We start from the raw sequence: 12,436 nt of genomic DNA on the forward strand, positions 1-12,436 counted from the left end.
TTCGCGATTTGTGATGAATCGAATACCTAGGAACTGTAGGTCTTGGCGATGGTACTAGGTCCGACTGCGTAAGTTTACTAACCAACCTAGTTGTGTTAGTAGCTTTATGATGTAATTTAACTGTAGTTTGAGAGCGCGAGTGGATCTTGATCTACTTGTATCCGTCGTCGTAGGTAAAGCGCGACTGCGTAGCCCTTGGACGATGTAGAAATTTGATAATCGGTTTCGTTATCCTCGTGAATAGCCAGGGGCTGATGATATTCAATGGGATTACTTTCCACTGGTAATGTAGCCCTTCTAGAGTAAATCGTAGGTATTTCCTGGAATGGGATGAATGGGATGTGCAAGTAGGCATCCTGTAGATCTATGCTGCCCATGTAGTCCATAGGGACGAATCATCTGGTGTAACTGAGGTAAATGTATCATCGCGAAACTTCCCGGTGGTTTCGCGAGATAGTTCTTGTTGAAAAAGCTCATGTTGTAGATGAGTCTGTATTTCTCCGTGGAGTTTTTCTTGGGAACCAGGAAAACTGGGGAGTAGAAACCTGGTTCGACGCGTTTGCTTGATCTATTACTTCTATGGCCTGTTTGGATAGGAGTGATGAGACAGCCTCTTTTATCTTTGGTAGTTGTCGCGCTTGTAAATCGAACTTGGGGGGTTTGATTGTCAGCGGAGGCTTGTCCTGTAGAGGGATACGAAATCCGTGTTGAATAATGTTGGAGACGTAAGGATCTTGCAGTATTCCCCAGTTTTCCCAGTGTAGTTGGAGGCGTCCACCCACTTGAGCTGGTTGTACTGGAACGGCTGGGGGTGGAAGACTCCAGTCGTTCCGAACCTGTGTTTCAGCGTCTATAATTGCGGGAACCTCTGGGTGTCCTGCCTCTTCCTGATCCTCCTCTATAGTTGCCATATGGGCGCCGAAAAGAATCTTTACCTCTAGAGCTGGCTATCTTCCTGTCTCTTGCTCTTTGTAGGCCCGTGAACTTAGATCTGCCTGAGTATCTTTGTGAAGTCTGACGAATGACGCTGGCTAGTGTGTCCATCGATCTAATCCTTAGAGACTTCCTTGGCGACCTTGTCGATTTCTCCGTCAAAGATGGATGTTGTCGACCACGGGGCTGTATAAAGTGGGGCTGTAAAGTTCTCCCCCCAATTACAGGAGGCAAGGAGGCCTTGACGACGAGCTAAGGTCAGTGCTGCTGAAACAGATGTAAGATGATCCGTTAAAAACTGCTGATCTTTCTTTTGCATAAGTAAGGCAGAATAAATCATTCTATCATCTTCCGTCGTGGAATCCCGAATCTAGTAATAAGAGTCTCATTGATCGCCCCTAGATCTATTTAACCCAAAGAACATCGTCTCTGCCATGGTTTCTATATGAGCCAACTGCGATCATCCATCTTGTAAATCTTGTTCTTTACATCGCTGATGATCTTATAGTTCTCATCGATGTCCTGGGCCTTGTAGAAGGAGTCCATGTTATGCGTGGAGAACTTCTTGGCTTGAAAGTTGGGTAGATGTGGTATCTGAACTTTCGTAGCTTTCTGGAAAGCTGCATCTAGATTCTGTGGCACTGCCGCAATCGGGTCGATCGGGGGTAGAGTGATTGCATCTGGATCATCTTCCTTCATCAAATACGTCTGAGCTGTATTGCCACTTTTAGATGGTGATGTGAGATCTAGGTTATTGACCATCCAATACCGTATCTCTGCATCAGAAAATATGATTCCTCCATCATCCTCAAAACCATCATCATTAATAAATTGTAGATGCTCTTCGACTGCGTGTAGCTGTCTGTATCGTATATCTGATGAGGTTTGTGGCATCTAGTTGACTTGTGCGCGCTTCTATGTGGAGATCTGATGGGTGATCAACCTGGTGATGAACGGAGTGGAGATCGCCTATGGGATGATCTTTCGAGACTTGTGAGGTGAATGTTGATAGCTTCGCCAAGCTCTTCGGCAGTCCCTCGATGTTCTTCTAGACGATGAAGATCTGGAATCATATGTCCTTCGCGAATGCCTTCGCGAAGCTTCATTTGCGTCCGGGTCCGGGGATCGATGATATGACCTTCGCGAAGGCTTCCGTGATGTCTGATGGTCTGAGTCCATATCTAGAGATGAAATCGAAGATGGTGATGATCTCCCTCCTTTCGCTAAGGCCTTCGCCGAAGGCTGTACATCTAGGTCCTTCGTCCAAGGTGGAAAGGGACTTCTTCGCGAAGGTGACATCGCCTTGGCTGCTACGCTGACGGGGGTGCCTCTGGGTGTTGTTCACGCTGGAGCCTTCAAGCTCGGACCGCTTGGCGCAGTTTGTAGTGGTCCTCCATGATGTTCATAATCTGCCGATCATGTCTTCTGGGATGATCTAGACGAAGTCGCCGGGCGCCTTTTCTGCATGGGGTTCACATCAATGACGCCTGACGCCGGTGTAGAGGCATCAGGCTGCATGGAGATCTCTGCAGAAGTCACAGTCGCTGACACCGTCGCTTCTTCTGCCGTAGAAGTCGGGATGATTATCGGCTGATCATCGAGAGGCCCAACTCTGCTGCTGGAACGATCTCGGCTGAGAAAGTTCTTGCTGTCTTCAGAATTTTCCTTTGGAAGTCTGGCGCTGCCCTGGGTGTCCTCAATCTGCGCTGGAGACGACGATGAGGCCCTCTTAGACTTAGTCTGCAATGACGGGATGTCTGGGGAGGCCGGTCGCTTCTTCGAGGTAACGGACTGCGTCCCACGCTCCTCTCGCCGCAGGGGTCTCTAGCAGAACACCAGACGGGAGAGGGTCGATCGCTAGCAGCTGACTGGAAGGAATATCTGGACTCTCTGCCATGTTTTGCCTCTTTGTTTATGGATCTATCTGCAGCACGCCTTAAGACGCAAAGATGATATTTATTAAATGCAGAATGAGATAAATTAATGCAGTAACTGCAACGTGAATTAAACGCATTAACAGTAGAACAACTAGGGCATATTACATGGATCGGAGGCAGAAAAACGTAATCTACAAATCGCATACAGATTTTCATGAACGTAAAGTTAGCTGAACAATCACTTAATACACGTGAATAAACAGTAGAAATACGATAATTAATCAATACAAATAGTAAAGGATACTAGCTATACCTCTATAGTAACCTATGAGAGGTAAAAACTAAGAGATTATCAAAGGATATGTGTGTAAGGAGACACAAGGCACTCTCACATCCTGCTCACTGGGCGAAGAAGGAGAGAGTGAAGCACATGGCCAGAGGGTGGCGACACCTTTTCCCGCCAGGGGAGACAAAGGGGAGCAACTCGTGGTGAGTACCAATTAGTGATTTTATTTTGAAGGGAGCTTCAAATAAGGAGATACAAGTGTTCCACTATGTTCGCAAGAAGAAGAAGACAAGCAAAAGAGCATGAGTCAGGATAAGGAAAAATTATGGAACTTATTGGACGTATCGTGCTAGGTTATGACCTGTGACAAAAATGCTTCATGTATGTATTTTCGCATTAAACATCGTGTCCGAGCGTGAAGATTGAGGCGGCAAGAGTCCAGATGTCACTTGTCAGTGACTTGACTTGCATTACATGATCGCACAAAAAGATGGAAATAGTAATTTTATATGTAAGTTTGACAACTTTTATGAATGCTGTTGTTGATTTTATTCATTAGTTTATTCAATTTATTTAATAATTTCCTCGAACATCATTACTTTGCTCTTTGACAATGTTATTGTGGACCCTGCGTCAAGCATGTGTCCGAGAATCGTTGTTTTCAATAATATTGCTAAAAATAGTTTATAATTTTAATTCTGCTGATAATATATGATAAATTGAAATTTAATAAGTGTTTTCAGACATTGTGAAATGTGATAGATTTGATATATGAATCAAAAGTCAGGTAGGTTCCTAAAATTATGTCTCATTTTGACGTGACTACTGCCTGGCCGATTAATCGGCCTCCGGTGTCTGGGGACTCATAACATTGTGGCCGATTATTCGGCCTGCAGTGTTGAATGGGTTAATATTGATTTTACATTTATTTCAAAAACCTCTTAGATTTATTTCCTTTAATACTGGTATAGCCCCTTGTCCTACAATGATCATTCGTCTTACCTTCGAGGCAGCAAGTCCACCTGAACCTCCTCCTATCACAACCAGATCATACTCATAGGTGACGCTTGGTGTTGACACCAGCTCCATCAGCTTGCTGTTACGGTGGAGCTTCAGTACCGAGTCACATCCACCTGGCAACAACAAAATCAACAGAGGCTACATTTCACTGACATTATTGTTTACCAACAGCATATGGATACATAATATAAGGCCCTTGAAACTGGTAATTCGGGGTCCTCTAGAACCCCAGTCTTGCAGATTAAGAAAAAGCCTGCAGTATTTTGTGAGTGAGTGAGTTGCGTTTTACGCCCCTTTTAGCAATATTACAGCAATAACACGGCGGGGGACACCAGAAATGGGCCTCACACATTGTACCCAGCTGTATTTTGTGAGTGAGTGGTTATTGCTGAGAGCATCATCAGCCATTCACTGAACCTACATTTAGGAAGGAACTTCCATACGCGTAAGCTTGGCTATCAAGCAACATTATCTAATACCACAAAGTTACCCTTTTCCTCACGAAGATTAACATAATTGTTTCTCATAAAGGTTATGACAGCACATGAAATTATGTCTTAATACTATAGAAATGATTTACTGAAAAATGTCCAGATCTAATGCCTGGCATCCACGGAGAGTTACCTCCCCTGTCGTCTCACTTACCAATATGGTTTCCATTGATGAATACGTTAGGCACGGTTTTCTGTCCTGTCATCTCAAACAGGCCAGTCTGGATAGCGCTCATATTGTCTGTAACAATAAGATTTATCTACTGTAGTTCAGTCTTCACTGATGCTGCTAAGAAAATGTAAATCCATGTGTGTTATTCTAGTGCCAACTTCAGAGAAATTGACATCGAGAGCAATGTTCGGTTTAGTTTACACAAAAGTGGCTGTCACAGACTGTTGTTACATCACCCTCAGCAATATTACAGCTAAATGACAAATAGTAAATATTCAAGTCTGGACCAGACAATCCAGTGACTGATATTAAGAACAAACATCTGTCATATGGGTACATGCCATAACCAACAAAGTTGCTGAGTCTGTCCAGTGACCACCCAATCTACTAACTCGCCACTTATGACAAGCATGATTTACTTGAAACGCTTACTCTGGACAAAACAGCAAATGAATGAGGCACTTCACCGATGTGATTCATGTTAACAACGTATTCAGCAATATTCCAGCAATATTACTTCAGCCTGCATTGGCAAACAAGTACACACTCAGGCAAACCATTGAACCAGGTCACCCCATCAAACATCATGCTTTCTGTCAGTAGCTCTAGTAGACCTCTTACCTAACTCGTCTATTTCAAGAGCTGTGTATTCAACAGTCAGGGTGTTGAACAACTTCTTCACCTACAATAGTTCAAATATATATGGATAAGAGGCAGACAAATACACTTTACATCAAGTTCACCACATGGCAATCATAGAGAAGCTTTTGGGAAGTTAGGTATGAAAACAAGAGTTCTTGTGGTGTGTTGGCTAAAAAAATATGGGAGTTATTTATTTTTCTAATCATCCAAATAACACCATAGTGTTTCCCCCAGGATCCAAAGAGCGCAGGGCAAGCCAATTTCAAAAGGGGCACCCCTATTCCAAAAAGAGCATGCAGTGACATATTTCCAAGTATTATCATGATTATGTTAGTTATCCATGCATATGATTCTTAAAGCCTTAATAGCACAGTTATTTCACTTATTTCACTTAAAGGTCACATGCAACCACAAAATCAAACATAATAAAAACACAATTATCACTTATTCATGACATATAATATACATTGCTGGTTATGAAAAAACATATAAACAAAATTATAAGCATACAATCGCAAATCAAAAGTGCAAAATTGTTTACTTGGGTTTACCTCCCAAGAAACGAAGCAGCTGGGATACCGAACCCAGTCAGAGCGGGTGGGTGTGCACTCAAGTGTAACGGCTGGTTCATTTGCAGATGCCCTCACTGCTCATTGTGTGTATATATAGTGATGTTGGGTTTTGTAAATACATGCTCACTTTTTGTGTATAACATTTTGCAACAACAGACATCATAACATGTCATGTGTACAAGTATCACACCTGCCTGTCTGTGTAATTACAGGGGCGGTGGGGTAGTCTAGTGGTTAAAGCGTTGGCTCGTCACGCCGAAGACCCGGGTTCGAATCCCCACATGGGTACAATGAGTGAAGCCCATTTCTGGTGTCCCCCGCCCTGTGATATTGCTGGAATATTGCTAAAAGCGGCGTAAAACCAAACTCAGTCAGTCAGTCAGTCAGTGTAATTACATAATGTGACGGAGACTGAACTCGGGCCATAAATCAATGCATTTTGTTTATGGTGTATAACCTGATTGGTGTTAAGTTCAAATTGCATGTGGTCAGTGATCGCAGTTGTGTATTGAATATGGTCATTAGCAGACAGGCAGGCAGACACATAGGTGTCAATAAAACAGGCATTGAGTTTTGTCTGTGACAACGACATACCTATATCACAGTTAGAAATTCTGTCAACGCAAAATAATGACATTGCTTTTAAGTATCGAACTGAGAATGTGACTCGGTAAGAAGAACGAGTGGTGAAATAGACAAATGAAATTATATAAACAGTTAATCTACTGTCATAACATATAAAAAGCTTGCGCCTGTGAAATATCAACAAAACATTAGAAATATAGCTCACACCAAAGCCTTCACCGAGTATTCACCGGACAACCCGCGTCCAAGCTGCGCGAATCTATTTCACTGTGCACGTGCTATGAGCGCAGCCCAGCTGTTGAAACCACTTGAATTCCCCCAAGCGCTGGGGGAAAATTAGTGAATCGTTTGAACTACGATTTCGTGCGGTTTTTTTCATCGCATTATTTTTCAACTTTATAAGTTGAATTTGCATTTTGATGATTTATTTCGGTAAGTCCATAACCGAAAGGTATCAGAATCTGCAAAGTTGTGTTTTACGTTGCATGTGACCTTTAACTTCAACATGAAACAGAAACTAAAAACCACCAAGTTAATATCAATTATTATACTAAAAGGGCAGGGCGCTGGGCCCTGCTAAACTTGCACAGGAGAAACAACACACAATAGCACAGTCTCAAAATGTGTCTAGTAAATACTGACATTCTGTCTAGACAAAATGTATCTGGTAAACACTGAGCTTCTGTCCTTTAAGTGCTATGAAATACACAACTCAATTGTATCACGAGTCCATCCATGCATGTGTTATAACTACAGGGTCCCCATATTTTTGTGAAAAAGAAATCCATGATTTTCCCACACAAATGTTGCTTTTCCAGACAAAACAATATATGTCCCATGGTATTTTGATATGTTTAAACATATATTACTGTGTCTGAAATAAAAGAATACCTTAAATACGTCCTCCCATCTCCCCTTACAGCTGTCCATTAAACATTTTTTAAATACATCTTATTGTTTAGAATTTTAGCAACACATGAATTTAAGTAAGTATTCACATATATGCAAACTCATCCAGATTCACATGTTGATGGCTGCCATAGACCTTGTAATACTGTTAAGATATACAGATTCGTTAGGATAAAAATACCCCAAGATTATTTCATGATTTTTCCCATGATGTCATCCATTTTTTTCAAAGTTCCATGACTTTTACAACACTGGGAAATGGGGTGTAAAATGTCCAGGTCTTGTGGGAGCCCTGATCTAAGGCCAAATAAATAAAATGTTGTGGTTCCGATCACCGCTCTTTAACATTTAGGGGAGGTAGGTCAGAATTTTTTATTTCTTTCCCTTCATTTTTATTTAGAAGTAAAGTACAAACTAATAACACATTTATCAACGTGTAATTATTCATTTAATCAAGCTTGCAGCAGTTGTGGCCATCATGTCGACTTTCTCTATCAGAATGACCGAAGTCCGTCAGTGCCAGGAAAAAACAATGGTATCTGAATGCTTACTTTATTCATACTGCTTTAAAAAGATAGGGTCAGCACCAGAATCCAAGGGTCGGTCGGGTAATGGGAACCACAACATTTTTTTTAGGTCTAATGCAAGGATGTCACAATTCACTGACATCACCGTACCTAAATTTACACCTTACAGTGTGATACATGACACAGCAATAAGAGCTTGTGATTTAATTCTGTATCGATTTACAACCAGCATATCAATGACATGCAATAACACCAATGATAACTAACCTACAAGCTGTGACACGACAAAAGGCTAGATCTGATTGATGGATCACATGAAACATGGAGAAAATACAAGCAGTCGCACATACCCACGCATGCACGTCGTCATATGAGCGAAATATTCTTGAGTACAACGTTAAACCCAATTTCACCTCACCTCACCTGAACATGGTGAATATGTGATCTCTGGGTGAGTCTTGGTTTAACACCAATTCTAATGGAACTTTAGATTAATCATAGCATGTGCCCTTGATGTAGCAGGAAGGAGGAAGGTCTCTAAGATGTTAACATTTTGGCGAACCCAATAAGTATGCAGACGGGTTTAGGAACAAGGGCTCGATGGCAGACAGGAATCAGTGGAATGCCTACCTTTCGACAGTATGGACATGTTGCTTTGCTGAAGATCATGACCTTGTTCTTGCTGATGTAGTCCTGTAGCGTGGACTTCATGTCTCCGTTCATTGTGAGAGGTGGCATCCTGGCCACGAGATAGATTCAAGCTCCTAGTGCTGTCAGATTACTTCGATCACTGAAACAAAAATGGGTGTATTAACTTTATGTATCACAGTGAAGATCTGGGTTAAATTGATCTTCAGCCAACCATGCTTGTCGCAAGAGGCAACTAACAGGATTGGGTGGTCAGGCACGCTGACTTGGTTGATACATGTACCAGTAATCTATTCCCAGTTTTTCAGATTTATGCTCATGGTGTTGATCACTGGATTGTCTGGTCCAGCTCAAATTTTTAGTCCACCATCATATAAAAATATTGCTGAGTGTGACGTGTGACGAAATATTTCATGTAATGGGAATGTGTAAATAAGTGTTCTATCTAATGAAACGTGTGAAAAAGAAATGTTTATTTATTGTCTGACACTCATGATAGTCATAAGCAAGCAAGACAATAGAGAATTGTTCCACTTGAGCATTCTACAGGAAAAGTAGCTCCCATGAAAATCATGTAAACATCCAAAGGTGAATTTTATACAGTCATCCCTTGCAATAACGCTCTTCACGATACCGCGGATTCGGTTAAACCACAGGGTAATCCATGGCTCCCATAAAAAAAGTTGCCCAGTGATCACACATATTCATACATCGAAAATAGCACATCAACAAATCCACTATTGAGCTCTGGTTAATCACGTTGTTAACTAGTGAAATTCAGTGTGGATTGCAATAAACAGTGTTTATCGTACATATCCATGGTTTTTCAGAAGCTTTAAACATGCAGGGTTTTTTTCAATAATAATAGATCAACAGCAAAACATCGTAATAACTTTATCATAAAGACATGTCATCAGATGAGTACTTACAGTGTTTTCTGTGATGCAACACACCACGTAATTACGCGGGTAAACACCGCCATCCGAGAATGTATGATGTCAGAAAAGACATTTTATTTGATTCAATTCAATCCCATTTTCATTCATTAAAACTATTTACAAAAACAATGCAGAACCAGTGAGTGAAATGGCATTACCTCATTCCATACAACGCCCGCTTAGCACATTCGTGAAGGTCCGTTTTACACGCCTACCGCGATAGCACCAATTTCACATTTTTCTCAGCAATTACGAACAGATTACAGCCTTGTCATCCACTGACCCCAAGACCCGCGTTACTGACTCATTGAAGTCATATTTGACAATTAATTGCCAACATTTTGTTTTTACAATCAAAGTGGCACGTACCGCGGGAAGTCAGTGGTGACTTGTCAAACTGTCTCCTGCGTAAAATGTATCCAGCCAGGTAACCCAAAGTGCTTAGCAATGCTAATTATTATGTTAAATATGTTCGTAGAAAACATGCATTATACTTACACGATAGCAATATAAAAGATCTCTGTTAGTATAACTGCTTGACATATAAATTATTCTGATAATAGAAAAGAAATTCTTTGATGTTATATTTTCGGATCTTTTTTAACTGAATCACCGGTACATTGGACCAAAACATCGATCTGTGCACAGCTGATTGCTATTAGTTGAATAACAGGTAGCATGACAGGAACAACAATTGAATTATCATGTCTTGTGATGTTTGATGGCAAGTTTCATGTACATACATCTATTTTCATTTACAAAGTTTTTGGGGTTTTTCACCTCCAACAATACGATATAGTTTTGACTGGGCACAATACACGAAATAGCAGTTTTCTTATGTCCATGGTAACATATGATTTTATTTGGCCTTTGTTCTAGCTTATGTAATCTTTACTATAACGCAGTAGGGTTTCAGGGACTGAGACAGACTAACATGGTACATATGATTTTACTTTGGGTCATCCATGGACCCTATAAGACCCATCCATGGCGAGGGATGACTGTACTTTGTAAAATGTCACATTTCAAAGCCTGTTGAATAACGAATGGATCATATGATCAGCAAATGAACCAACAAAATCATTGGAAATACTTTAAACTTCAAACTACGAATTTACATATATTATTATGATTATATATATCACACAGATTGAAGTAGGTACAGGGGGTGAACATCACCCAGATAACAAATGTGTCAACCTGTGTTGGTAATGCTAGTTCTATTTCATACATGCATTTGTTTCAAGCTGCGTTGTTTACAATAAAACACAAGATTTAACCCAGTATTAACTGTATCCACTGAGGTATTATTTCCTATCATACTCCCGGCATATTAACAACGATGTTATATATTCTACCATACAACAGTCTAGAAAGTAGTCTAGTAGCAGCAAAATGTTGGGGGTTTGGACCCAAAGGGAGGTAACTCATGTCATCTCTGCACGTAAGTTTGTTTAAATATATATCGAGGTGGAATGCAGTCTAATGATTATCCACAACAATAAACCGAAACTTTGTATAAGAAGTAATCAAATAAAATATACCTTTCCTCTGTAACCTGAACAGATTAACGAATCGACACCAACGACGGCGAGCGGGAAATGATCGCGGATATGGTGAAATTGACAACACAAAATGTGCTTGTCATCGGTGAAATGAAAATAGACTGATAACATGACGCTCGCTGCGGTCAGGTCTAGATAACAGACATACAGCTATCATGACCCCGCATGAATATCCTCAGCAATATCCTACAAAGTCAAATAGGGCACCTCCTCAAAAGATCTCCCGAAACCGAACGGGCTAAGCCTGGCTTGTCACACGTGTGACCGTGTGTACATTGGTTCGCACCACCCCAAATACATATCTTATATCGTGGTATCGAAATAAATTTAATGCATTGAAGTAATACAGCCGACTATGTGATATATACCAGTGTGGAAAAACCCTTGTCATACTTACATGTCTCGATATGTAACGATTGTTGCCTCACGAACAGCCCTGTGGAGACTGAGCTGGCGTACTGCCCGTCACGTGACTATCTGACGTCACAGTAAAGTTGCTATTTCATGTTGGAAACGACCAGGTGCGCGAACATTCGATCATTGTCGTTACATAAACCAGGATCCTTACGCTCGGCGCGGCCGTTTCCGACAGGATCTTAATGCGGATGCTTGTTGCAATGTAGCCAATGTGTAACAGTTTAAAGTTAAGCTAAACAAATGAAACGGACAGAGAATGAATAATATTTTCCCAAGCCGAGAACAGCTTGTATTTAAGTCTGGTTTACGAGCAGACGACAGTACAATGTTTATCCTGCCAGATCGGCTTATCTAAACTGATAATATTTAGATAGGAATAGTTCAACGTGCTGGTATAGGATATAGTATACAGGCAGTTTTATTCGGGATGAATATATTCACGTGGGTATTGTAATGAAAACTTTTGATATTTAACGTAAGGTGAAGTGAGTGAGTAGGGGAGACCGGGGTCAATTGTAACACTTTTTACTTAACGTCTTGTAATTCGATACTAGTCGACCGCTCACAAAGTTAATCGGTACTAACTAGTACATTAACATCTTGGTTTTAAACCTCAGTGTCATTTAAAGTTCACTATCATGTCGTTACAAAGTTATTACGTATCAAATGCAATGACTGCAAGTGTTACAATTGACCCCTAGCACGGGGCAATTGTAACAGGCGGATGGGGCAATTGTAACAAAGAAGGTTCAAATGTAACAATCTGTTTATTTTCCAAATAAAATCAAAATAAAATGTGGAAAGATGTTATCTTGATCAATTGAGGTGGAAATGGATTAACATTAAACCTTTAT

General features: G+C 40.8%; 1 protein-coding gene across 1 annotated transcript in view; it reads right to left on the reverse strand.

The window, feature by feature from the left end:
• The window catches only part of LOC124282099 (thioredoxin reductase 1, cytoplasmic-like), a 41,414-nt gene extending 29,709 nt beyond the window's left edge, over nucleotides 1–11,705 (reverse strand). Inside the window, 5 exon segments of the mRNA XM_046718072.1 lie at nucleotides 4,099–4,229; nucleotides 4,762–4,848; nucleotides 5,401–5,461; nucleotides 8,645–8,804; nucleotides 11,563–11,705. Coding sequence (XP_046574028.1) covers nucleotides 4,099–4,229; nucleotides 4,762–4,848; nucleotides 5,401–5,461; nucleotides 8,645–8,752 — 387 coding nt within the window. The 5' untranslated portion in view covers nucleotides 8,753–8,804; nucleotides 11,563–11,705.
• Nucleotides 11,706–12,436: the final 731 nt, after the last annotated feature.

Source organism: Haliotis rubra, unplaced genomic scaffold (assembly GCF_003918875.1).
Source record: "Haliotis rubra isolate DU_JTF1 unplaced genomic scaffold, ASM391887v1 Scf292, whole genome shotgun sequence".
NCBI lineage: Eukaryota > Metazoa > Mollusca > Gastropoda > Lepetellida > Haliotidae > Haliotis > Haliotis rubra.